Raw genomic sequence first — 23,365 nt, 5'->3', positions numbered from 1 at the left:
GCAGAGCAGCTTTGAGCCCAAGGGAAGTGCTGGCATGTAGAGGGCACTGGGCTCTGTGGGAAATAAAACAGGAAGCGAAGTCTTAGAAGAGGGTCATGGTGCCTCAGAGGAACACGTTTAATCCTCACAGTGACCCCTTGCGACAGGTGGTGGCTCCTGTTCAAAGAGGTTACTATTGGGACCTGCTCAGAGCTGGTGGAGCCTATTCAAATCTGCATTCCTTTTGCTACACTTCCTAAGTCAGGCCAGACCACTTCCAATCACTGTTGAATGAAGTGCGAGTTGCTTCTGGAACTTCTGGGCCCCATGCATGCAATAAACACTGCACATCTGGCACTTTGCTAGGCCCCGAGTTGTGAACACTGTGGTCCCACAGTATACCTCCTCTGTGTAAGATATAATACGGATACCCCCTCTGTAGTCTACTAGAGAAATCAGGGCTGCTAGCACCATGCCCCAGACCTGATACATAATTCTAAAATTCTTCCCTTCATTGAACTAGAATTTTTCTACCAACTCTAGTTCTACCCTCTGAGAGCCACTTCATGCTTGTGACACCTTCACATAGATGGCATCACTTCAAGCAAGTTCAGCAGGCAGGGAGTGTGAAAGACCAGGCTGTGATTAAGCCTGGACACCAGCATTAATGCCTGTCACCTGTAGTCGTTCTAGGTTAGCTCCCAACCCTGTCCACTTACCCTCACAGGTCACTGCTCCCAGAGGTGATCCACCCTCATTTGTTCTTACTGACCTTGAGCATCTTGGTACACACGTGGCAATAAAGTCCAAAATTGTATGAAAGAGTCGCCCTACCTCTCCCCAGTCCATCCCCAAAATAATGCAAGTCCTCAAATATGTTAATGCAAATATGTTAATGTTTGAAGGGGCTTCACAAAGGAGGGAACCAATTTCTAGTCAAGCACATGGCCTGCCAGGTCAAGGGGTGCAGTGGAAGGAAGCCAGGGCACTTCCCTGGACTTCTGTCAAGTTAGTAGTGTTAACTTATTTCAGAAGTCAGATACCACAGGGTAGTCTACAGGACATTATGTGGCTTTCAGTGCCAATGACAATCACAGTCCCGGAGACTTGTACCACCTCAGTAACCAGAAGAAACACAGAAGCAGGAACCCTGTTTGAGAACATTTGCCCTTTAATTTGCATTTAAAATCAGTTTCTTTAAATACTTTAGTTACAGGTTCTGAATAGTGAAGACATAGTAGATGCTGCAGGCACTCAGTATTGGCTCCCATCCCTTCCCCCCACCCCACCCCCCAGGCCTAGCTTCTTCGCTCAAGATACAAATGGGCACTCTGCACTAAATAAATGGCTCCTGGTGTCAAGGGTCAGCAGTCTCAGGCCTGGATGCAGTTGGATACAAAGGAATGAAGTCCAGTAGCTTTCATGACAAGATGTGTGCATTGAACCATACTCCAAGGAATTCCAATGATTGTGTCCAGACCTAACAGGCAGGACCTCAGAGGTGACAATGGCCATCTCCCCACTGTACTAGCATCTTGGGGCTGGTTTCCACCACAGTCCATCTTCCCCCGACCTGTTTTCTACCGAGGAAGAGCTAAGGCCCCACTCCCTAAGGGCCATGACGTAGGAAGGAACAAAACTGCCTCTCAGTCCACATGCTTATACTGGCGGAATTTAAGAGCCCAAGACAAGCTGAGCCAGTCCACAGCATCTTGCACCCCAATTTCTACCAGGCTCCAGCCCTTGGTTGTGACCATGCTCTGTCCCACTGCCATGATGTGCTTGAATCTGCTCTAAATGAGAACAGCGTACTCGAATGGTTCCTAGCAGCCTGGAAAGGTTGGCATGAGCACAGCTGTGTGTGACTGTGCCAAAATGGGTCTTCCTGGTGCAAAGCTATGATGGAGAGTGAGGACAGGCCTGTGTTCTGCTCCTGTGTTGTTTACAACATATGACCTCAGGGAGAACCTGCCCTCCCCCTTTCAACACTGCCCACCCTGCTCCCAGCCAGATCCCCTGGCCTGTGATTCCCGGAAGAGGTAGAAGAGGCATCTTGAAGTCAGTGACAGCTGAGAATGAGGGTGCCATTTAAGAAGCAAAGCAGCACCTCTTGGCCTGTGGGCAATACCTCCACACAAGTGGAATGAGCGAGAACATGCACAGCCAGGTCAGAGGCTGCTCTGAGCTTGGGAGGCACATGCCCCACTACACATCTCCGGAGACCAAACTTTCAAATGGTAGCAACTTAATCACATGGTCCTACAGTGTACTCGCACTGGGAAGAAGCAAAGTCATCTCTGCAGAAGGCAGCAATATTAACGAGCATCCATTAAGGCTCTCTCTTTCCCTCAAGCCTAAGGATATAAGATATTTGAGTGTTAAGAGAACGGTGCAGAGAGGGAGAGAGCCTGGCAGGAACACCAAGAAAAGACCTGCTGGTTACATAGTGCCCTGGCTTCCTTTCGTGAGGCCAACAGCATGTGCCTGTCACCAGGCTAACCTGGGACCCATGAGGGGACAGGGAGAAGACTGGTTTTCAGTTCCTGCATGGTCGATGTGTATGGCACGTGGCTTCCTCCTAGAGGTCCAGTAGGAGGACTCTGGGATCCTCTACCGCTGCCTTGATTTTGCGGAGGAAAGTCACGGCCTCTCTACCGTCGATCAGCCGGTGATCATACGTCAGTGCCACATACATCATGGGCCGCACCTCCACCTACAGAGAGAAATGAACAAGTTTGTCTGCAGCAGGGCAGAGAAAGCCCCGCTGAGGGGGAAGATGAGAAAGCACAGCCCACAGGAGAGTTCCCAGTTCCAGAGCCTTTCCTATTGCTATTGTTTCTAGATAGAATATTTTCAAAGACCAAGGCTTACGCTTAGTGCAAAGCTCCCAGACTCCGAAACAAAGCTTAACCAGGAAAATATGAGACTCCTCACAACCGCCTTTTTTAAACACGTTCTGCCCTCTTATTGATCTGCTGTCTACACAAAGTTTATCCTTCAGTTCTGGCTGTCTGCAGCTTCTTTTTTAGGGTTATAATTTAAAAAAAAAATTTTTTTAACCTGGGGTCAACAAATCGTCTGAAATTGTATGCAAAGTTGGGTGTGTGAACATTTTCAGGGAAGAAGATCTATGATTTTCGGATTCATGAAGGAGTTAGTGACCCAAAAACGTTCTAAACACAGGAGTCCCGGAAAACATATTCCTACCAACATATCTTCCAGGGCCAGCTCTAAACCCTTTGACTCATTCCCTGAACTCCTGGAGAACCTCTAAGTCTTATCATACAACTTGACAGCTTGTAGACTGCTCTGCATGGTTGTCCTGTTTCCTGGGGGCAAGGACCACGTCTCCAACTGTATCCCCCTATAGCAACCTGGAGAATGAAGCTTGTTGACTGATCCCAGATGAAGGAGCAAGCTTTCTTAGCTCAATGGTTCTCAAACTTTAATGTGCATCAGAATCATCTGCAGTTTCTGCTTCAACAGGTCTGGGAAGGGGTCCAAGAATTTGCACATCTAACAAGTTCCCAGATGATGTGAATTGACACACAATTTGAGAATCAGTGCCTTAGGTACTAACTAGAAACTATGAGATGGAACTTATGCCTGAAATTACAGCTAATCTTTTATAATTAGCATTTATATTTCCCTCTCCTCATCACCTAGCTGGTAGGATGTTAGCAGTGATGGTTCCTACCTTGCCTCCCACGGCCACTGGCCTATCAAAGATGCCATGCATGCCCAGGATGGCAGACTGAGGGGGGTTGATAATGGGTGTTCCAAAGAGCGAGCCAAAAACGCCTCCATTGCTAATGGTGAAAGTACCACCATCCATATCTTCAATGGCAAGTTCATTCTTTCGGGCCTAAAAACAAAGATTTCATAAGTGAAAAAGTGAATCCAGCTTTCTTTACCTAAATGAAGTCCAGTAGGGCTTGGATCTGAGATCATTTTGATCTACTGTGTCCAAGTTCTAGCTTCAACATGAAAGATGTTCAGCTGAGATGCTTGTGACCAGTGTTCCACCAGAGGAAAGGCATCATGCCACAGAGTTGAGGACTTCAGGACCTTTTCTTTTCCCAGCAGGTCTCACTTGATGAGATCTTCAGTCATGAGAGCAGACTAAGCTCCGCCGGATATCTGTACTTTGGCTCTTGGGGGTGACTGCTGTTCTCAGGGGCTACACACTTCTTACAGAACAGAGTGAGGCTCCAGCTCCCTGAGCCGTGCTCACTGGGGAGCCCAGCCTTCTCCAGGCTCTCTTCCCTGACCTGCCCACTAGCTCATACACATACTCCTTTCTACTTTACCTTCTCTCCAAGTTCACTGATGATTCGCTCAATGTCGGCGTAATTCATAGCTTCTACATTCCTGATGACGGGAACCACCAGACCCTGATGAGAGTGGAAAGCTGTGTTCAGTTGCAAATTAACAGTACCCTTTATAGTTATAACTCCCTTGACTCCAGCCAATGGTCTCCCCTCTCCAGAATATCTTAATTACTCAATGTGATTAACAGAGTCTAAAATATTTAGGTTTGACATTCAGATAAAATAATGTGCTATGGTCAAAAACAGGTTACTCTTTTACTAACTCCCTTCTAAAAAGACAGCATTACAGAAAGGATCTCTCCCAGGGGTCCGCTTCTTCACACAGATAAGGAGAGAGTCTAAAACCAAAGCTGCCCACTTTCTGCCCCAACATACCCGTGGGGTGGCCACTGCAACACTGATGTCAATATAATCCCTATACACCACCTCTTTGGTTGCATCGTCAATCACTATGAGAGAGAAAACACATGTTACATACAACTCCACAGGCCTAGGCTAATGGGGTAATATAGGAATACAGTAAAAATCTGCAGAGCTTGGTACGATGTGGCCTGACCACCTAGTACAAAAACTACTGCATTACAAGTGGAAGACACTTCTTACTCCCATGCCAACCAGTTGTAACATCTCCCAAGTGCCCTGACTGACTGAGCCTGAGTGTAGGAGTATCCATTTCTTTGGCAGCCCTATACAGTGGCTGCCACGGGATCGGAACACATTAAGTTCTTGTTAACGAGCTCTACTCAAGCCTTCCCTTAGCTAACTGCTAGGTTTAAGAAGTGCTCCAAAAAAGGCAAATTAGCAAAGGCAGGGGATGCTGTCATTCTGCTGCCCACTCTCAACAAGGGGTGAGACTCAAGAGGAAGCAGGGTGGTCTGGCTTTTATATGCTAGCTTGAGAGAGCAAACCAGCAGCTGAAAATTTAGGTCTAGTGCTCATGAGAAAATACTCAAGAGAAAAGGCTGGGGAATCATTTTCCATAGAAAGTCTATGCTGTATTGTTAGATCAGACACACAGGAAAAGCATGTGAAGGGAGAAAGAGGCCAAAAGAACGCTGAGAAATGCCTACACGTACGGGCAGACAGAAGAAAGAGATGGAGAGAGCCAATCAGGAAGATGAGAGGATCGGAAGAAATAAGGAGGTACACATCTGGACAAAACAAAGATAGCCCTTCTACCTAGGGGACTAAGATGGAAGGGACTAGTGTTTCTATTTGTGGATCTTTAGGGACCCTGGCACTGTTAAGGGTTGCAAAAGTGTCACTGTCCCTTCTCTAATCTTCCAGGAACAGAGAAGTGATTCAACAGGAAAGAGAACTGCCTGTTAGGTCAACATTTCAATGAAGCGGTGAGTTAGAAACAAGGAAAATGAGCACCAAGTCCATGAAAGAAGGGCCAAGCCCAAGACCTCCCAATGAGCTCCAGTGATCAGAAATCAAAGGTCACCCTGGAGCCTTGCCTAGTGTGGAAATCAGGCCCAAGATCTTAGGGTTTATGAGAGGGCAGGTGCTAGCCAGAACATGAGCTTCCACCTTGACAATGTGAAGCCTGGAGAGCTGAGCTGGCTCAGGACTGCCTGTTGCCAGAGCAGCTGCGAAGCTATCCACTGGGAAGAGAAACTGTTCTGTCCAGCTGGTAGGGAGAAAGTAATTAGGAAGCCATTTCAGGAAGGTGAGTCAAGAAATCCCTGGGGAAGATACTCATGTTTGCACAGACATGAAATAAAAAGCCTTGGTCTGTTGACCCCCATCTTTGTGTGTGTTGGAGCAGGTCTGTGTTCATACTCATACTTCCCAGGACCTCTGTGATTCTGGCCACCACAAACTCACCTGCATTTACAACAGGCTGCTCCTGCAAGGCAAAGGCTGAGGCCTTCACAAACGCCGACATGAAACCTAGTTTGAGGTTATGTTTCTTCAGAAAAGCATCTCTGTGCCGAGCCCTCATCTCCTGGATGTTACTGAAAAACACATTACAAAACAAACTGATCACAAACGAAGCCTTACTTTTGACTTTCATACCAATTTCTAACTCCACGGACACAACTGAGTAAGCTTTTTTCCCTCATTCTGGACCATCTACCTAAGTTCAGGTTTTTAAATAGTCCACTAGAGGTCGACACAATAACCTTGTTCCTTCATAAACCAGGATACAAAGGAATCAGGTCCAATCTGTCTCTAAGGTGGGTCGAGTCCTTTACAGGGCTCCGTCATGTGCCAGAAGTCACAAATTTCAGTAACAGATAATATGAAGAAGAGATCACACAGCACACCAACATCCTTGCCTTGGATGAGAAAGTAATTTCTGGCTACACTAAAATCATGAGCCATTTATTCTGGAAAAAAAAATTTAAGCATAAAAAAAGTTCACAAAATAAGCAATATTCTTTTTATTTGTTGTTAGAATTAGTTTCACAAAATCTGATTGACTTCCTTATGACATTCCTCCTATCTCTTAATTGGGGGGGTTGGGTGGGGGAGTAGAGACCAAACCCCACAAGTGTATGGGCTCCATGTGAGCAACAGAAGTCATGACTATATATGGATGAGTATACAGCATTCTTTTAGGCTCATGGGATAGCCAGCAGATTCATTCTTCATCTCCCCAGACTTAGCAGTTCCATCTGCTTGGTCCTTCAAAGAGGTGCTAACACTCACCACACGTGAGCGTCAATGTCAGGCACCAAGATACAAAGATAATAAAGACACAGCTCTTGCCCTTGCAATTAGTTTAATGGATGTGGTTTCTTTGGTTTTAGAGAAGTGGCCACGTGTGGACATAAGCTTTTTTTTTATTTTATTTTATTTATTTATTTATTTATTTTCCTTTTTCTCCCCAAAGCCCCCAGGTACAGAGTTGTATATTCTTCGTTGTGGGTCCACCTAGTTGTGGCATGTGGGACGCTGCCTCAGCGTGGTTTTTGATGAGCAGTGCCATGTCCGCGCCCAGGATTCGAACCAACAAAACACTGGGCCACCTGCAGCGGAGTGCGCGAACTTAACCACTCGGCCACGGGGCCAGCCCCTGGACATAAGCTTTTAAGGTATGAGCAGCAGGGTCTCTGAGAAGTCTTTGCAACAGGAAGAGCCTTTGTTCCTTTGGGGGGGCGTTGCTCCATATACATACTACAGAGTGAATGGGAAATGGCTTTCCCATCATTTTGCTGCAGAAACCTCCGTATTGATGGGAATACATACAGTTCCGTGATGGAAATTGAATTTAACTTTATCTCAAGTCCAAATGCTTAGTTCTCCCTTTCTCCCCATAATGGCCTAATTCGACATCAGCATGAAAGATAAGATGGTATAACTTTAACTCCCCTCTTTAGACCTTTTGTTTTTGAAAAAGGAAGTTTTCCTGGGGGGCCTGATTGGGTTTAAAATGTTTGTTTTCCTGAATCTAACCATATTTAGTGCTAGGATTACCACCCTAAAGACATTACTGATTCCCAAGACACAAGAGCTACATAAGATGGAAAGAGAAGTGATGAACATCTCTGCTCTCAAAACTGTCCAAATGCTATTGTCTGGTCATTAAGCAGTTTCTATTTCAGAGCTCTGCCCTTGGAGGCAGAGGCTGGGACAACAGAAGAGAGAAGACGGTCTCAGACAGGCCCCTTATGGGTTAGCCGATCAGCACAAGAACCAAAGGGCACTCAATCTAAACCAGATTACTGACTGCAGCGAGACCCCAGGCCATTGTTAAGTGACACCTCGATTAGCTGCTGAAAGGGGATCCAGCTATTGCATTTACCTTCCAAACAAAGCTGTTAAGCCAACTGCATCTTTCAGGGCCACAAATATTTACATGTTTTGTCTTAAGGAATTGGGTAGAATTTCAAAGTCCAATTCAATTTGTGTACAATTTAGCCCTAATGCACTGAAACATAATCTGCAGCCTTTGTGATTCATCAGTCAAGGTCCTTCCCTACATCCTATGGATAGGAGAGAAATCTTTGGCTTGAATGGCAACTCAACTTTTTAGGAAGCTTCAAAATAGAATGGATGACATCAAGTGAAATAGGCCACAGAGCCCTACTCTGTGAACAATGTCACAGTACACTACCAATAAACCACTGCTTTCTCTTTACTTTTCAGACCCCTTCCAAAGGAAGACAAATTTCCATAATGAAAAGTGGATTAGCAGGGGCTGGTCCAGTGGTGTAGTGGGTAAGTTCACATGTTCCACTTTGGTGGCCAGGGGTTCACGGGTTCGGATCCTGGGCATGGACCTACACACCGCTCATCAAGCCATGCTGTGGCAGAGCCCCACATACAAGACAGAGGAGGACTGGTGCAGACGTTAGCTCAGGGACAATCTTCCTCAAGCCAAAGGAGGAAGTTGGCTACAGATGTTAGCTCAGGGCCAATCTTCCTCACCAAAAGAAAAAAATAGCAGATTAGCAGATTAAACCCTTAGGACAAAAAGAAGCAGAGAGGAACTGAAGACTTGTTGATTTACCTTCAGAATTAAACATAAACTCTTATCCTGGCATTCAAAACATTCTGAAATATGGATCCAACTCTACCATTCTTTCCTACATGTTTGTCCTCACAGCAGATACTTCTCAAATGTGTCTTGGACTTTCCTGTCTGTGTCAAGTCCATATTGTTAACATTGTCTGGAATGACCTTCCTCCAAGATGCTACCGGTGTCAAAATGCTAATGGTCCCTTAAGGCCTATTAAAACTGGTCTTCCGTCCAGGAAGCCTTTCCTGACCCTACCCTCCCCCTCCTTCTGCCTCCCAGCTCAAAAACAAATGATCTTATCCTCTTCTCCACTTCATGCTCTTTGTATCCTTCTGATACTTATTTTTCTTTACATTTATCCAAACCAAACAGTAAGCTCTTTTTCACTTATCTTTGTATCCTCCCTAAATACAGTATAGTATCTTATACCTACAGTATCTTTTGAGCACAGTAAGCGCTCAAAAAATGTTTGTTATATTTAACTACATTCTCTTCCCTACAGTGCTGATACTTATAAACATCAAAATCTTGAAGAAAATGGGTCAGTCAACAATTAGCTCACTACAGAAATGGGTATAGTGAATTAGCCCCTGTAGTTAATATCCTAAGGTTTTTCTTTAAAAACATAATTTGCTTTCCATTTCACTACCAAGCCGGGAAAGGTGAAAGATGACAAGCCTATGCCTTTTCACCCCCCTCATTCTGAGGCGCTTAGGAACACGCATAGGGAGCAGTCACTGTGAGAAAGAGCAGGGTGTGGTGCCCTGGTTTTCAGCATGCTGTCAACTGGTTCTCTATCCCAAGGGGTAGGCCCAGGCACAAGCCTTGTTGGCCTGGTTGCCCTATCTCTACTTGGCAACATGACATTAGTCCTCAGATTATTACTAGCCTCATTTATCAGAAATCACAAGATTTAGGTATAAAAATCTAAAAGGCTAAGTTTTTTAAGTTACAGAGGAGGCAGACACAGTATTAGGAAAGTCAATCAGAGAATGACACCAGTGCATCACTCTGCGTAAGTCAACAAGCAGTGCCGAGCAGTACCTCTTCCCTGTTAAGCTAGTTTTGCAATCAGCAGTAGCGACTGGGTTAAGTTCAAGTGTTTTCCAAAGGAAAGGGCGTGGGGATTACGAGGACCAGCGTTCTTACCTCATGTCAATCTCATTGAAAGTGGTCAGCATTGCACATGTATTCTGGGCCTCCTTCAGCCGCTGAGCGATGCGCTGCCGCATCCTGTTCATCTTCTCCTGAAAGTGAAAGTGGGACACGTACTGAGTGTGTCTGGTCTGTGTGGATCAAGCACTCCCCACTACTCTGAGTGAGCACTCGGCTTGCCAGGACGGGATGGTCAAGGACTACAGTATCTAAGGACAATGAGAACTCCTGGCTTTCTCTTTCCTGGGGTGGTCCTGCTCCTGAGCAAGAATGAGGAAACTGAGACAAAATCTACTCTCTCAGATGTGCCTAAAGTTTGACCAGGAATGCAGGCTCAGGAAAGGTTTGATTTAAAAACCAAAACCCATTTATGAAAAGGAAGAGTGTAGTACAGGGCTAGCCAGCCCAAGAATCATTACAGAAAGGGCAATTTCTGGTGATACAGCCTTGCATGAGAATAGCTACCTGTGGGATGGAAACTCACAAGCAACAAACTTTTGAGGCTATAGTATTTTTAGGAGATAGTCTCAGGTAGAGGAACCCACACTCTTGACCATACTTCCTTGAGGTTTTATGTCTGCCCTTGACAGCCACTGCTAATGTGTAGCCCTCAGCCAAGTATCCAGGAAGTACAGGAACAGAGCTCAGCAAACCAGCTCTCTGAAGTGGGAAGGAGGGGGTGCGTTACTAAGCTACCATCCCCTGCAAATACTTTATTCACCCAAGGCATTTCAGTGGTAGCTTAACACAGTAGGAAAAACCACTGGACAACTATTTAGAAGACCTCAGGGTCTAGTCCTATCATTTGATAGTTACATGACTATGAACAAGTCACTTCCTAAATTCAGTTTCCCTGTCAAGACCAAGAGGGTGAGGTGCACGCCATTCAAAGGTAAGCACCACCATACTCCCACCCCACTAATCTCAACAACGCCCCCTGCCTGTTTCCTGGATCGGTCCTCAGTGGCTTACCCGATGTTCTGAACGCACACCTTTGCCAGCTCCTGGCTCAGCTACTGGAGGGGAAGGAGTTGGTTTTACTGCAGACACTGAAAACCAAGAGAGAGGGTACAGACGCATCAGAAAATGAGAGAAACATTTACTGAGTATGTGCCAGTGCTTTCATACTGTACTGTCACTTAATCCTCAAGATATTCTGAGGTGTATTAGTACCATTCCCACCTGGGGAATGAATGATCTGTATCAGAAGATCTGGTATTAACAATGTGCTCAGAGAAGTTAAGTAGCTAGCCCAAAGTCACACAGCTATAAACAAAAAACTTGGGTGCAAATACAGGTCTTCTGATAACAAAGTCTAGAGTTCTTTCTACAAAGCAGCCAATGAAGCCATTCATTCTGAAGTCTGTTCAGAGCCATTATTACCCTCAGACCTTGCCCTGTGAAGGAACATGACATTAGATGAAATATTCCTCTCCCATCTAAGACACATGGGAGGTAGAGGCTTACCTGGTTTGCTAGCAGGAGGCTGTGAGGGAGAGGGCACTGGTGGCATCTGAGTGGGTATGGATGCTGCAGGCGGAGGAGGAACTGCTGCTGCGGGAGGCTCTGCTTTTGGGGCTGCAGCAGCAGGAGCTTCGGCTGGCTTGGCCTTGGCAGGAGCAGCTGGAAAACAAGAAAAATAGATGCCACTGGCACTGTCTGGAATGGAAAGCAACCAAACTGCAGATACTAAGCAGAATTTAGCAGCAAAAGCTCCATCTCTGACCAATTAACAAACATTTACTGGGTATTTGTTTTATATGCAAGGTACTATGAGATATACACACTGATATAAGGCACTGTTCTTCTATTCCCCAGGGCTCCTACATGTCCTAAGAAGACAACTGACTGAATCCAGCTGCCTTTCTGATTTCACAAACACTGATTGATCATCAAAGTCAGCAACTACTTTCAAAGCACCTACCAAGCCCATGGAAATGTAACTTTCAAAGCACCTACTAAGCCCATGGAAATGGAAACTTCCAGGCAATTTAAGATGTTGAAACACATACATAGAAGTAACATATTTCTAGTTATGGTAATATTCACAGTCTCATCTATTTTCACATTACATGTGGAAGAATACTCAACTATTAAAAAACAAAAGTTGTAAATAATCAAGGGCTCATTTAGACTTAAGAGTTCAAAGCATTTCATCTAGGATGTTTCTCATAAATCAATACAGGGGTTAAGTAATAAACCCACAACTTTATTTTTTGTTTGTTTTTTAAGCAAGATTAGCCCTGAGCTAACTGCTGCCAATCCTCCTCTTTTTGCTGAGGAAGACTGGCCCTGAGCTAACATCCACGCCCATCTTCCTCTACTTTATACGTGGGATGCCTACCACAGCATGGCATGCCAAGTGGTGCCATGTCCACACCCAGGATCCGAACCAATGAACCCCGGGCCGCCGAAGCGGAACATGCAAACTTAACCGCTGGGCCACCAGGCCGGCCCTAAACCCATAACTTTAAATTAGATGTTTATTTTGAATTTACCCATCTGGACACCACAGCTGGTTTTATATTTAAATTAGACATTCTTTTAAGGAATGAATGATCAGAAGATAGAATTCTTCAACTGGAAGAATCAATCTTATTTCCTAGCCTTCTACTGTACATTCTTTCCCTTTTGGGCTTCTGGTCTTGCCATGATCAATCTCAATGATGCAATCTACTACTTATCTGCTTAACTATTTTAATAATGAGAAGTAGATTTTAGTAGTTACAGCATTTAACTAAGAATCAGAAAAAGTTATTTTCTTTTCTAATCTCTAATAATGACTGTGAGGTCCAGTACAAATTCATTTCCTTATTTCTTCCCAAGAGAAATACCAATCCTCTCTAGGAATGTTATGAGAGAACATATGTGAAAAAACTACACTGAATTCTCCATAACAGCATCATGAAATATTGCTTCTTCTCACTTTAAAACAGTAGCTCTCAGCCCTGGCTGTGTATCAGAATCATTTAGAGAGCATTAAAAAAAAACCCACAAAAACTATGCTAGATAACCAGGATCTGATAATTCCAGATATCAGAATCCCTGGGTCATGGAGTCCAGGCATTTGTATTATTTTTAAAGCCCCCAGGTGATTCTGATGCCACGACTGAGGAGAAAAAAACCAATAACTGTCTTTAGAATCTTCTTCATTTCTATTACATCTTTAAGAAAAGGTCTAGCACAAGAAACATACATAGAAAGAACAGAGCATTATAAGGTCTATTTATTTACTTATTTTTTGAGGAAGATCAGCCCTGAGCTAACATCTGCTGCCAATCCTCCTCCTTTTTGCTGAGGAAGATTGGCCCTGAGCTAACATCTGTGCCCATCTTCCACTACTTTATAGGTGGGATGCCTGCCACAGCATGGCTTGATAAGTGGTACGTAGGTCCATGCCTAGGATCCAAACTGGTGAACCCCAGACCGCCAAAACAAAGCATGCAAACTTAACTGCTATGCCACCAGGCCGGCCCCATGAGATTTACTTTTTTAGTATCCTTTTCTTCTAGAACTTGACACTTAAAATTTACAGTATATAAATATCACCCCTCTTATTCCCTCAACTAAGGGCAGCTGGAAAGCCAAATAGTCTTTGAGGTATCAAGGAATTAGGAGATTAGGCTCAGCTCCAATTTCCAGGGGGAACACTGGAGACCTTGACAACCAGGAGAATGTCTTTACCGCCAGTTTTCCTGAGTGTGAAAAGAGGAGTGCCTCCTTCTACTTTTCCCCCATCAGGTACCAAAAGAGCTTCAATCACGCCATTTGCTGGTGCTGGAACCTGCACAGAAGTCTGGAAAAGGAAGACACATGGACAGAGAGTCCAATTTTCACTCGGCATTAGAAAGTTAATTGTATAGAATCTCAAATATGAGTCACAGGAGTTGCAACACTGATACAGAAAACCCTGCATACAGAAACGCCAAGGCCACACTTTCAGAGTAAGAGTACTGACAGGTCAATGCTACTGTGAAGATTCACCCTTTCTCAGAAACATTAAAGCAATATTCAGTTAATGTGCCTCCAAGTGATAATGAAAAACAAAACTAAAGCTACTAAAATACACAGCACATACACCTAGAACGATCTAAAATTATAAAATTAAAGCTCTTTTTTTAAATGAGCTAGCCTAATACTTTTTTATTAAAGATTGGCACCTGAGCTAACAACTATTGCCAATCTTTTTTTTTCTTTCTGCTTTTTCTCCCAAAATCCCCCCAGTACATAGTTGTATATTTTAGTTGTGGGTCCTTTTAGTTGCGGCATGTGGGACGCTGCCTCAGCATGGCCTGATGAGTGGTGCCATGTCCGCACCCAGGATCCAAACCAGTGAAACCCTGGGCCACCGAAGCAGAGCGCGTGAACTTAACCACTTGGCCACAGGGCCGGCCCCTAACACTTTTACAACTCAGGTTAGAGGCAGTTAAAAATTATCTTTACACATTAACAGTCAGTCCCTGTTTCTTTCATTAGGTCAAGAAACCAATAGGAGACCATGAAAAATTGGTACTAATATAGGACAAACTTACCTTGTCAGTTTCAATTTCACAAACCACTTCATCTTCTGCAACTGTGTCTCCAACAGCTGAAAAGACAGTCAGAGGCTACCTGTTAGGGGGGAACCTCCAGTAGCCACAAAATCTCTTTCCTATAGGGCCAGGAGAAAGTACACTGCATGTAAAGAAAAGGGTGGAGCCATAGGTTCCACTGATTATCATGGCCGGAGAGGGGACTTGTAGAAAGCGTTTAAACTTAAGAAGTGAGAGGGCACTAAATCTTACCTTTCTCCCACCTGACGTCCCCCTCTGTGACAGATTCTGCAAACGCTGGGGTTTTGACTGTAACCACATCATCCTCTAGGAAAAGAGCGAAAAAGAAAATCACAAGTCGTCCATATTTTTCCTTTAAAATGTTTGTTTTTCTTTAGTTAAACTCAGTCAACTATTGTTCTTCCCACTGAAAGTCCATTCTCAAGAAGGCAGGTACTTACTGCACACAGCTGTAGTTCTGAAGAAGCGAACGCTGAAGACGCCACTGCTGTTAATGCTGCAAAAGAAACAAACATAAACTCCTTTAGCAGGTGAACCACTCACATGTTAGTCTAGATAAGGCACCAGAGATCATCTTCCCTTTCAATCAGTGGTTCTTGACCAGGGGTGCCCATCAGTGTCACCTCAGGGAACTTTTTCCAAGCATACATGCCCAGGCCCCATCCCCAGCGATTCTGACTCGGCAGGTCTAGAGTAGAGCCTGGATGACTCAGGTGCCTTAAGTAGTGAGCTCCATGGGTGAGTCCAAGACCCTGTGCTGCAGTGAAATGCCAGCTCTCACAAAAGAAAGACTTACATTTGGTTCTTTGAAGAAAAAGATAAACATTTTGGTCCTTTTCCACACCCACCAAAAGGACTTAGCTTCCTGATTAGGTTTTTCAATTAACTAAATCCAAGTAAGAGAAATTGCGTGCCCTTGGGGTACACGCCATTGTGCCAGATACAATGGAATTTCTGTACCTAGGATTACAGATTTAGATCAGACGAGGCAGGAAGATGAGACAGTTAACTTGGAAGTAAAACAAGGGTTATACGCAAAAAACTCACAAAAACACACCAAAAAACTCATGGTTATCTCCTAGTCTGTTCTCTTAGTAAAAGGCAGCACATCAGTCCATTCTGGACTCATTCAGGAGGAACCTCAAAAGACTAAGGTAATTTTGATATGGCACTAACTTCAAATAATGGAAACTGGAGAATGATATCACCTCCTATGCTCAAAGCCATTAGGAGTGGTTTCCTCTGCACAATGGGACACAGCTATCTACGGTACCTAAGGTTATCCATTATATATATATATACATTTTGGGAGAAGGACTGGGACTGATGGAGACTTTCACTTCTACACTTCAGAATTGACTATTCTACAACAAGCACCATTATAACAGAAAAGCACAATAGATTTAAGTTGCCTTTTGATATTTTAACCTTTATAACATCAAAATGATCATAATATCTATGTTGAATCTGGGGAAAAAATGTATGTTACAGAAAAAATACGGAACAACATTTTCTGCCTAAAGTTTATAACCATATATAAGTACAAGCTCATGGGCAAGAACTAATGGGTAATGTGCAAATATAGAGAGTGCTCTGCGAAGATACTCAAGAACCTGGAGCACTGGCCGCCTCTGGGAAGAACCTGGTGGCACTGGAGGACAAGGACACTCTTTTTACTTTTGAACCATGTAAATGTATAACCTATTAAATAAAAATGTAAACCAAAAATAGTTTTACAAGAACAGATTTTTAAAATAAAGTGGGTACCTTATTCACAGAAAAAAGACAATACATAACACAAAACAGATATTAGACTAGGGTGATACCCTACTCTAATGTGTGACCTCACCCTTCAAAGTTCAGGGTTTTTTTTCCCTTAACAATTTACTTTCCAACAGTAAATTGTTGTATTTATTGCACAGAGATTTGTGGTTTCCAATTTTCATTTACATTGTAGATGAGTAGCACATTTTGAATCTAAATAATTTTTTAAGTTACAGAAGTATTAAATGTTCACTGTAGAATATTTGGAAACAGCAAAAAGAACTTTTATAATGGGATTATACTGTACAGCAGAAAATGAAATCATTTTATAACCTGCTAAATTTTCCCACTTATCATAGTGAAAACACGTTAACATGGCATAGTTTAACCAATCCCCTGTTGTCTGCAAATTTTGAGAGAAATCTGGATATACCAGGAGTTCTTCAGTCTAGATTCCTAGAAATGGAATTGCTAGATCAAAAGGTACACAAAGTTCAAAGATTTATGAATGCCAAATTGCCCTCCAAAAATAACACAAGAACTCATAGTTCTAATACAGTGTGCATCATTTTCTCAATGAGAAAAAATCCCACTGTGATGCATAGTGAAGGAGCTAATCTGCTGACCCTTCATTTTGAAGATTCTCCCTACAAAGTAGCTTGATAGCTGCTTAACAGGTAACTAGAGAGCATCCTCTTACCACCACCCTGAAAATACTTGTAATACAAAGTAGCAGTAAGCAACATTCATAAGCAGAAGTTAATCTGAAACACACGTGTGGCCTTCCTCCAAACACTGCATTATGCAATAGCAGTCCCTCCAAACTAGTCAAAGTCCCAGGACTCAAACCCACTAGTCTTTTGCTTTTACCAGTTAGAATATGCTACCAAGAGGATGCTCTCAATCTTAATACCAAAATTAATGTAACCTCCAGCCCTTCAGCTGCACTTGTATCCAACCAGAATATTTAGAAGCACCTTTCTGTATCTATTCCCATAAAAACAGGGTTCCAACTTCACCTTCACTATAATCTAAACACCTGAGGACAGGCACACTCCTGGTCCAGCACTTGACATGGGGCTGAGGCCCAAGGTCCATAACATGTAGTAAATTAACATCAAGGTTAGGTCTAGGGACTCAGTATAACCACCTCAATTTCAAGGCCTGGAAGCTGGAGAAGAAATCAGATGGTCAAATTGAGAACTGGTATCTTAAATACCCCATGGCCATATATCTGTGCTCCCCAGAGATACTTACACAATCTTCCTGCTGTCAGGGTAACCTGGTCCCTGACATAAGGAGACCCCTGCAAGAAACAAAACAACTCTTAACCAACAACTCTTATCTTATACAGGATACTTGCAGAGATGGAAAAGAAGTCTATTCACCCCCTAACTCTGAGACAGAGCAGGAACAACTGCAGGCAACAATACAATCTTTATCACACAGAATCCTGCTTCTCAAACTTTTCCACCAAAGTAACCATAATGGCAGAGATCAATGGATACATGGGGTTGAGACTGGATATGTGTCTGAGGAAAAGGGAGAATTCTAAGGGCAAAGCCAGAAGTAGTTTTATAATCTTATTTACCTTAAAATACATAAACTTTCATTATTCCTATATGTTTTCATAATAAAATTGAAGCTGGAGAAAAGCATAGGATGGCTTATCCTGTGACTACACACAACCTAATCTGAGAAGCAGGGGGAGTATTTGGTCTAGGTTTCTGCTTCCCTAGTTATTTAAAATGCACTGAGCTGGAAGTCTTATTGCCTGAACTCTGTTAGCAAAGACTGGGCTACTTTAGGCCCAGGGTCCCCAGCTTGTTGTAGGACTGAGCAAATCATTATCCCTCTTTTCAGTTTAGTATTCCCACCCTCTTCCTAAGGTCTTCCACTCTGGTCACACTCAACAAGGTGGGAGCCCCGTTTCTGCCCCACCAACTATCCTTATCACAGATAACTGCACTTCCCCAACTGACAACTAATTATTACAGCTGCTTCACCTAAACATATTCTTTCATACGTCTTATTTTTTTCAGATTTATTAACAACTCTTTCTCAACCACGGGCTCAGGAGACACCAAATGGGAGACAACTCTCTTGTGCCCACCTCCTCGCAAACATCCCCAGAGTGTCAGAGCCAAGTAAGCCACCTCTTTGTCCAGCAGCCAATGACTCTGCAGTACAAATCCCAAGTATGGCATGTCTTTGAGCTAGAATGGCCAGCAGACAACAGTGATTTTTGGAACTCCGAGTCCAGCTTAGAATTATCCTACAGCAAGTTTCATTTGTACCGTGCTTTAGAATTTATAAAAAGCTTTCACATAATGACCTCATTTTGATTTTCGTGTCTCACAACTCCCTGAAGCGGAACGACCATCTGCCATCATTCCCCATTTCATATATAAGCAGGGCTTCCAGAACTTAAGTTGACCAGCCCAAGGTGCAGCCCTGAGCCACGATGCAAACTTCAAGTACAAAGCTCTTTCCATCGTCCCGCCAGTCTATGAAGTGGAAAAATGTTTCCTGACATTTTTTAGGATTCCCAGTTAAAAAGAACATCTATTATTGAGAGTCCTCTGTGAGCTAACATTCTGCTAGGTGCCTATGTTTTCATGACTCTTAGGATAAAATCCAAAACCTCTGCACTTTCCTGTACTGTCAGCCCTCTCTATCTTTCCAGCCAGTCAGGCTGCCTTTCCACGTCTATGACCGGTCAAGTCCCTTCCTGCCTGAAAACCTTTGTGCAAGTAATTCCCCTTGCCTGGAATATAGTTCTCTAGGCCAACTCCTATGTATTCAAGACTTGGCTTAAATGTCACTTCTTCGGGGAAGTCTTTAGTGACATTCCCACCGTTCTCTCCACCCTCCCAAGCTGGGCTACATCATCCTACCCTCTCATTACACCCTACATTTCTCTTTCATAGTCATCACAATGTAATTATATCCTTATGTGTGCATAAATGTATATTTGCTATCTCCCCAGGTAGCACCTAAGATCCTTGAGGGAGAGACCATCTGTATCGCCGTCCCCTAGCACAGAGCCTGGCACGCAGCAAGAACTCAATAAATAATCTGTTGGGTACATGAGTAAATGATAACATGATGGGTTAGGAGTTTAGGTTAAGAAGACAGGGAGACCTGGATAGACCAACAGTTGGCTGAGTGACCCTGATCAAGGCACTTGACCTCTCTTAGCCTGGGTTATGCACTTGTAAAACGGAACACCTCTCCTACTGTTTCTTGATGATTAACTGAAAAATGCACAGAAAGCTCTCAGAACAATGCTTGGCACGTAGAAAACTCACAATAAGATCGACTCATTCAACAAATATTTATTCCAAGCATATAAAAAATTGAGATACAATCTAAATTCCTTCCAATAGTCTCTACACCATCGTCTATCTCATTTAATTAAAACACTCTCCCTTAATTAAAATGCCCTGGCCAAATCACCTTTTTTCCCAGTTCTGAAACACTGCCAAGCTCTTTCCTTCTAAAAGGACTTTGTACATGCTATTCCCTTCCTTCTCCCTCTCTTCAGCGGGCTAGCCTCTGTCACAGCCTCCAGGTCACAGCTTTAACGTCACGTACTAAAAAGGCTGCTTCTGTTCACCTTCATTTGTTTCCTTCTCAGCACTTAGCCAAAGTTCATCATCGTCCAGCCAAAATTCATCATTGTTCATTTGTTTAGCGATTTACACTTTGTCTTTCCCACGGGACTGTATGCTCCAGGAGGGTAAGAGCTGTTCACTGCTGTGTCCCGAGTGAGTGCCTAGCACAGTGCCTGACACGCAGCAGAAACTCAGTAACTGTGCGCTAAAAGAATAAATGGCAGCTGTTACTGCTAAATAGCATTTCGTTTCACGCCTATCTATCTGAAAACGATGCCGAGAAACACAGGCACCCCGATCTCCTCACAAAACTGCTCTGCCCTCGAGGAGAGCATTTTAGGCGACGGCAAGGGCAGAACTTACCAGGCAGGGAACGTCTCCCTAGAGGGCAGTTCCCCTGTTGAGAAAGAAGACATTATCGACGTCACCCAGGATGAAAGGAAAGAAGAAACAGCTTTCTAAGCACAGACTCAAAGCTGTCCAGGTGCCGGTGACAGGTGAATCTCCCGACTCCAGAAGGGAAACGCAACAGCCAGGGCTCTCAGTCCCAGTCGGCACACGGGGCCTCCAAGCTCTTCCACTGGACTGACTCCTGCCGCCTTTAACAGGAGAGGGGCCGGCCCGGTCCTGGGGGGAACTCCGTGGCGCCTCCTCCAGAACTCTGAGTCTCGTGCCGGGGCGGGCGCGGCTCTGGGCGGCTCCTCGGCCCCGGCGCGGAGGGCGAGGTGCAGCAGGAGACCGGGCGCCGGGGGCCTCGGGAAGGCGAGGGGCCGCGGGGCTCCGCAAGACCGCCCCGAGGGCAACGCCGGCCCCCAGCCGCCCGCCCGCGGCCTCCGCGTCCCGGTGCCCTTGGTGCCCGGCCTGGCCGGCGCGCCCCTGCCCCAGGCCGCCCCCCTGCCCGCCTGCGGGGCTCTCACCCGCCAGGGCCCGGGCCGACTGGCCCGACCGGCCCGTACCTTCTGGAAGGCGGAGAGCGAGCGGCTGAACGCCCGGGACACGCAGCGGGACCGGGACAGCATCGCGGCGGCAGCGGCGCCGAGGGCGGGCGGACACCGGATATAGGGCTCGGCAGCAACCGGAAGTGGGGCTGGCCGGGAACCCGGCCGCGCGGGGAGGGGGTGTTCGGAGCGAACCACTGGCGGGCCGTGGGGGAAGCCGGCGAGCCCGCCGAGCCGTCCGCGCGCCGGCCCGGCAGCTGCGGGGCGCTCGTGGGGCTTGCTGTGCTGCCTGCTGGCCGCGCCGGCTCTCCCGAAGGTGCCTACGACCTTCCGGCGACCCCCCGGTCCGGCCCTTCCCGGCCTTTCCGCGGAGCTGGCTCTACGCTTGGCGCCCTTCGCCGCTGGGCGCCGCGCCATCCCTCCTCCGGGCTACGGGAAAACAGCGGGAGGGCGGGCACGGGCTGTAAAGTCAAACCTGGCCGGGCATGCCTTCCTGATCTTACACTGTGTGGCCTTGGGCAGGTGACACTGCCTCCCAGAGCCTCAGGTGCCTCAAATATGAAAAAAGCAATGGTCATTTCCCTGCCTCCCGGGCCCCGGAACAAAGAAACAGAGCCCCAAGGAACCTCTAAAGGGCTCCCACTGCCCTTTTACCAAGCCGAAGATCTTCACCAAGAAGCCTTACTTCTGCTGCGACATCTCCTGAGCGTCCCTAGTTCCTGCTCAAACTCTGTCCAGCCAAGCTACTTGTTTCCCATACGTTCTGTGCATTTTGGAGGCTGTTCATTTGTCGCTTTACCCTGGAATATAAACTCTATGAGATTAGGGACCTTGTCTGTTTTGTTCACCACTGTATCCCCAGCACTTAGAACAGAGATTGGCATAGGTCAGGTGTGCAATAAATACTTGCAGGCTGAATTTGCGCCTCCCAGCTTTGGGCATCCTATTCTGCCCGTTTCAAAGTGGAAGCACATGACCTCCCACGTCCCTTCAGTTTCCCTTTCCCTAAAGTCGCCAGGCCCCTAAGTAGTCACCTTTATAGCTCACTTCTCTAAAAGAAAAGGTTTTCTATAAGCCTCTGGCTGAATTAAGAATGAATGAGTGAGCCACTTGGTGCCTGCTCATGTTGGTTTCTTTAACTAAGTCATCTTGCCTGGTCCTCAGGACCTTTATGGTACCGCCACTCATCCAAACTCTGAAAGCACTTCCACTAGAATTCTGAAGGGATGGGCAGAAGCCCTAACTAGAAATAAAATATCCTTGCCTTGCTGCTGCCCCTGATCAAGTCTTCAGCGTTCTCCACCTGCATTACTTCCTAAACAGACCGGGCCTCCACTCATACTGTCTCTAACCCATGCTCCACACCTGTCAAAGATCCCTTTGAAATGCAAATCTAATCCTGTCACTCCCCTGCTTAAAGTCTTTCAATTGCTTCTCCCTGTTGGTAGGCTACAGCCCAAATGCCTCAACTGCACCAGGTGCACCTGGTAACCTGGCCTCTGGCTATATTGTGATCCTTGCGTCCTCTTTCTCACAGGTGCTCAGCCCTAGTCCTACCACACTACTGGCCATAATCCCGAGGTGCTATTTCCCTCCTTCAAATCTTTGCGTGGGCTGTTCGCAAGTCCTCTTTGCCTAGAGACTGGTCTCTTTTGAATGCCTACCTAATTGCTTCTGGCAGAACTAACAGATACCTTTTCTGTGCTTCCAAAACAGTTTGTCTGTATCTCTACATCACATTGTAATGTCCTGTTTACCTGTCTGTCTCCACTACTGGGCAGAGCAGCAGGAGGAAAGAGATGACTTTGTTTTCCTGAATCCCCTGCACAGAACACAGTGCCTGGTACTCTGTAGGTACTCAATAAATGCAAGTGGAATGACCAAATAATGCCAAGCTTACAACACTGCTGGATGTAGCTAGAGTCCAAGAAGAGTAATCAGGAACTATGGCAATCCCTTGCAGGGGTTGCTATTAATGTTTCTTAGATAGTTACTTAGTATTTTCAGTTTTAAATAATTAGTTTTTAAGATTCTTATCTAAGAAGCTCAGGCTGGATGATGTGGCAAAGCGTTTCTCCTGGAGTTTCAGTGAACACTAAAGTTAATCTTAGGTGTTACAGTCTTAGACACCACACGCACCCACCCACACGTGCACAGTAGCATGCAAAGTCCCTCTCAGAGGATAAAAGTGGAAACTGATTTCTTTGAGATTCACATATGAGTTTCCACGGAATCTAAGGTGCAACCTAATAAGCTCACGCCCTCTTCTGTATTTAGAGCCTCCCGGATCACAGTATCATCTATTGAGACAGCAGTTCATGAATACAAGTTCATCAACTTGTGGTTATGGCAGGGTTCAAAAGAGAATTTTTAAAAAACCACTTTCCTTGTAACATAGATATTCAAAAGGGTGTATAAATATGTGTATATGATTTAAAGGAAATGATAAAAGGAATACCTACACTCGCCACCCAGCTTAAGGAATGGAAAAGCCTTATGTGGCCCTCCTTACAGGTCCTCCCAGAGTTAGCCATTGCTATACTAAATTAAATAGTAA

At 45.1% G+C, this 23,365-nt stretch overlaps 1 protein-coding gene across 1 annotated transcript; it reads right to left on the bottom strand.

The window, feature by feature from the left end:
* Positions 1–1,132: 1,132 nt before the first annotated feature.
* DLST (dihydrolipoamide S-succinyltransferase) lies at positions 1,133–21,354 on the bottom strand. Its single transcript, XM_070514071.1, has 15 exons — positions 20,827–21,354; positions 20,234–20,267; positions 17,511–17,559; positions 14,930–14,985; positions 14,721–14,795; positions 14,469–14,524; positions 13,621–13,732; positions 11,404–11,559; positions 10,909–10,985; positions 9,931–10,028; positions 6,141–6,271; positions 4,686–4,759; positions 4,290–4,373; positions 3,677–3,844; positions 1,133–2,692 (listed from the first exon to the last, which is right to left on the bottom strand). The coding sequence occupies exons 1-15, from the start codon at positions 21,223–21,225 to the stop codon at positions 2,558–2,560; spliced, it is 1,704 nt and encodes a 567-aa protein (XP_070370172.1). The 5' UTR covers positions 21,226–21,354; the 3' UTR covers positions 1,133–2,557.
* Between the last annotated feature and the right edge of the window lie 2,011 nt (positions 21,355–23,365).

The sequence above is a fragment of the Equus asinus genome, chromosome 7 (assembly GCF_041296235.1).
Source record: "Equus asinus isolate D_3611 breed Donkey chromosome 7, EquAss-T2T_v2, whole genome shotgun sequence".
NCBI lineage: Eukaryota > Metazoa > Chordata > Mammalia > Perissodactyla > Equidae > Equus > Equus asinus.
Note: the sequence above shows the minus strand (reverse complement) of the source record. Positions and strands in the feature narration are given on the sequence as shown.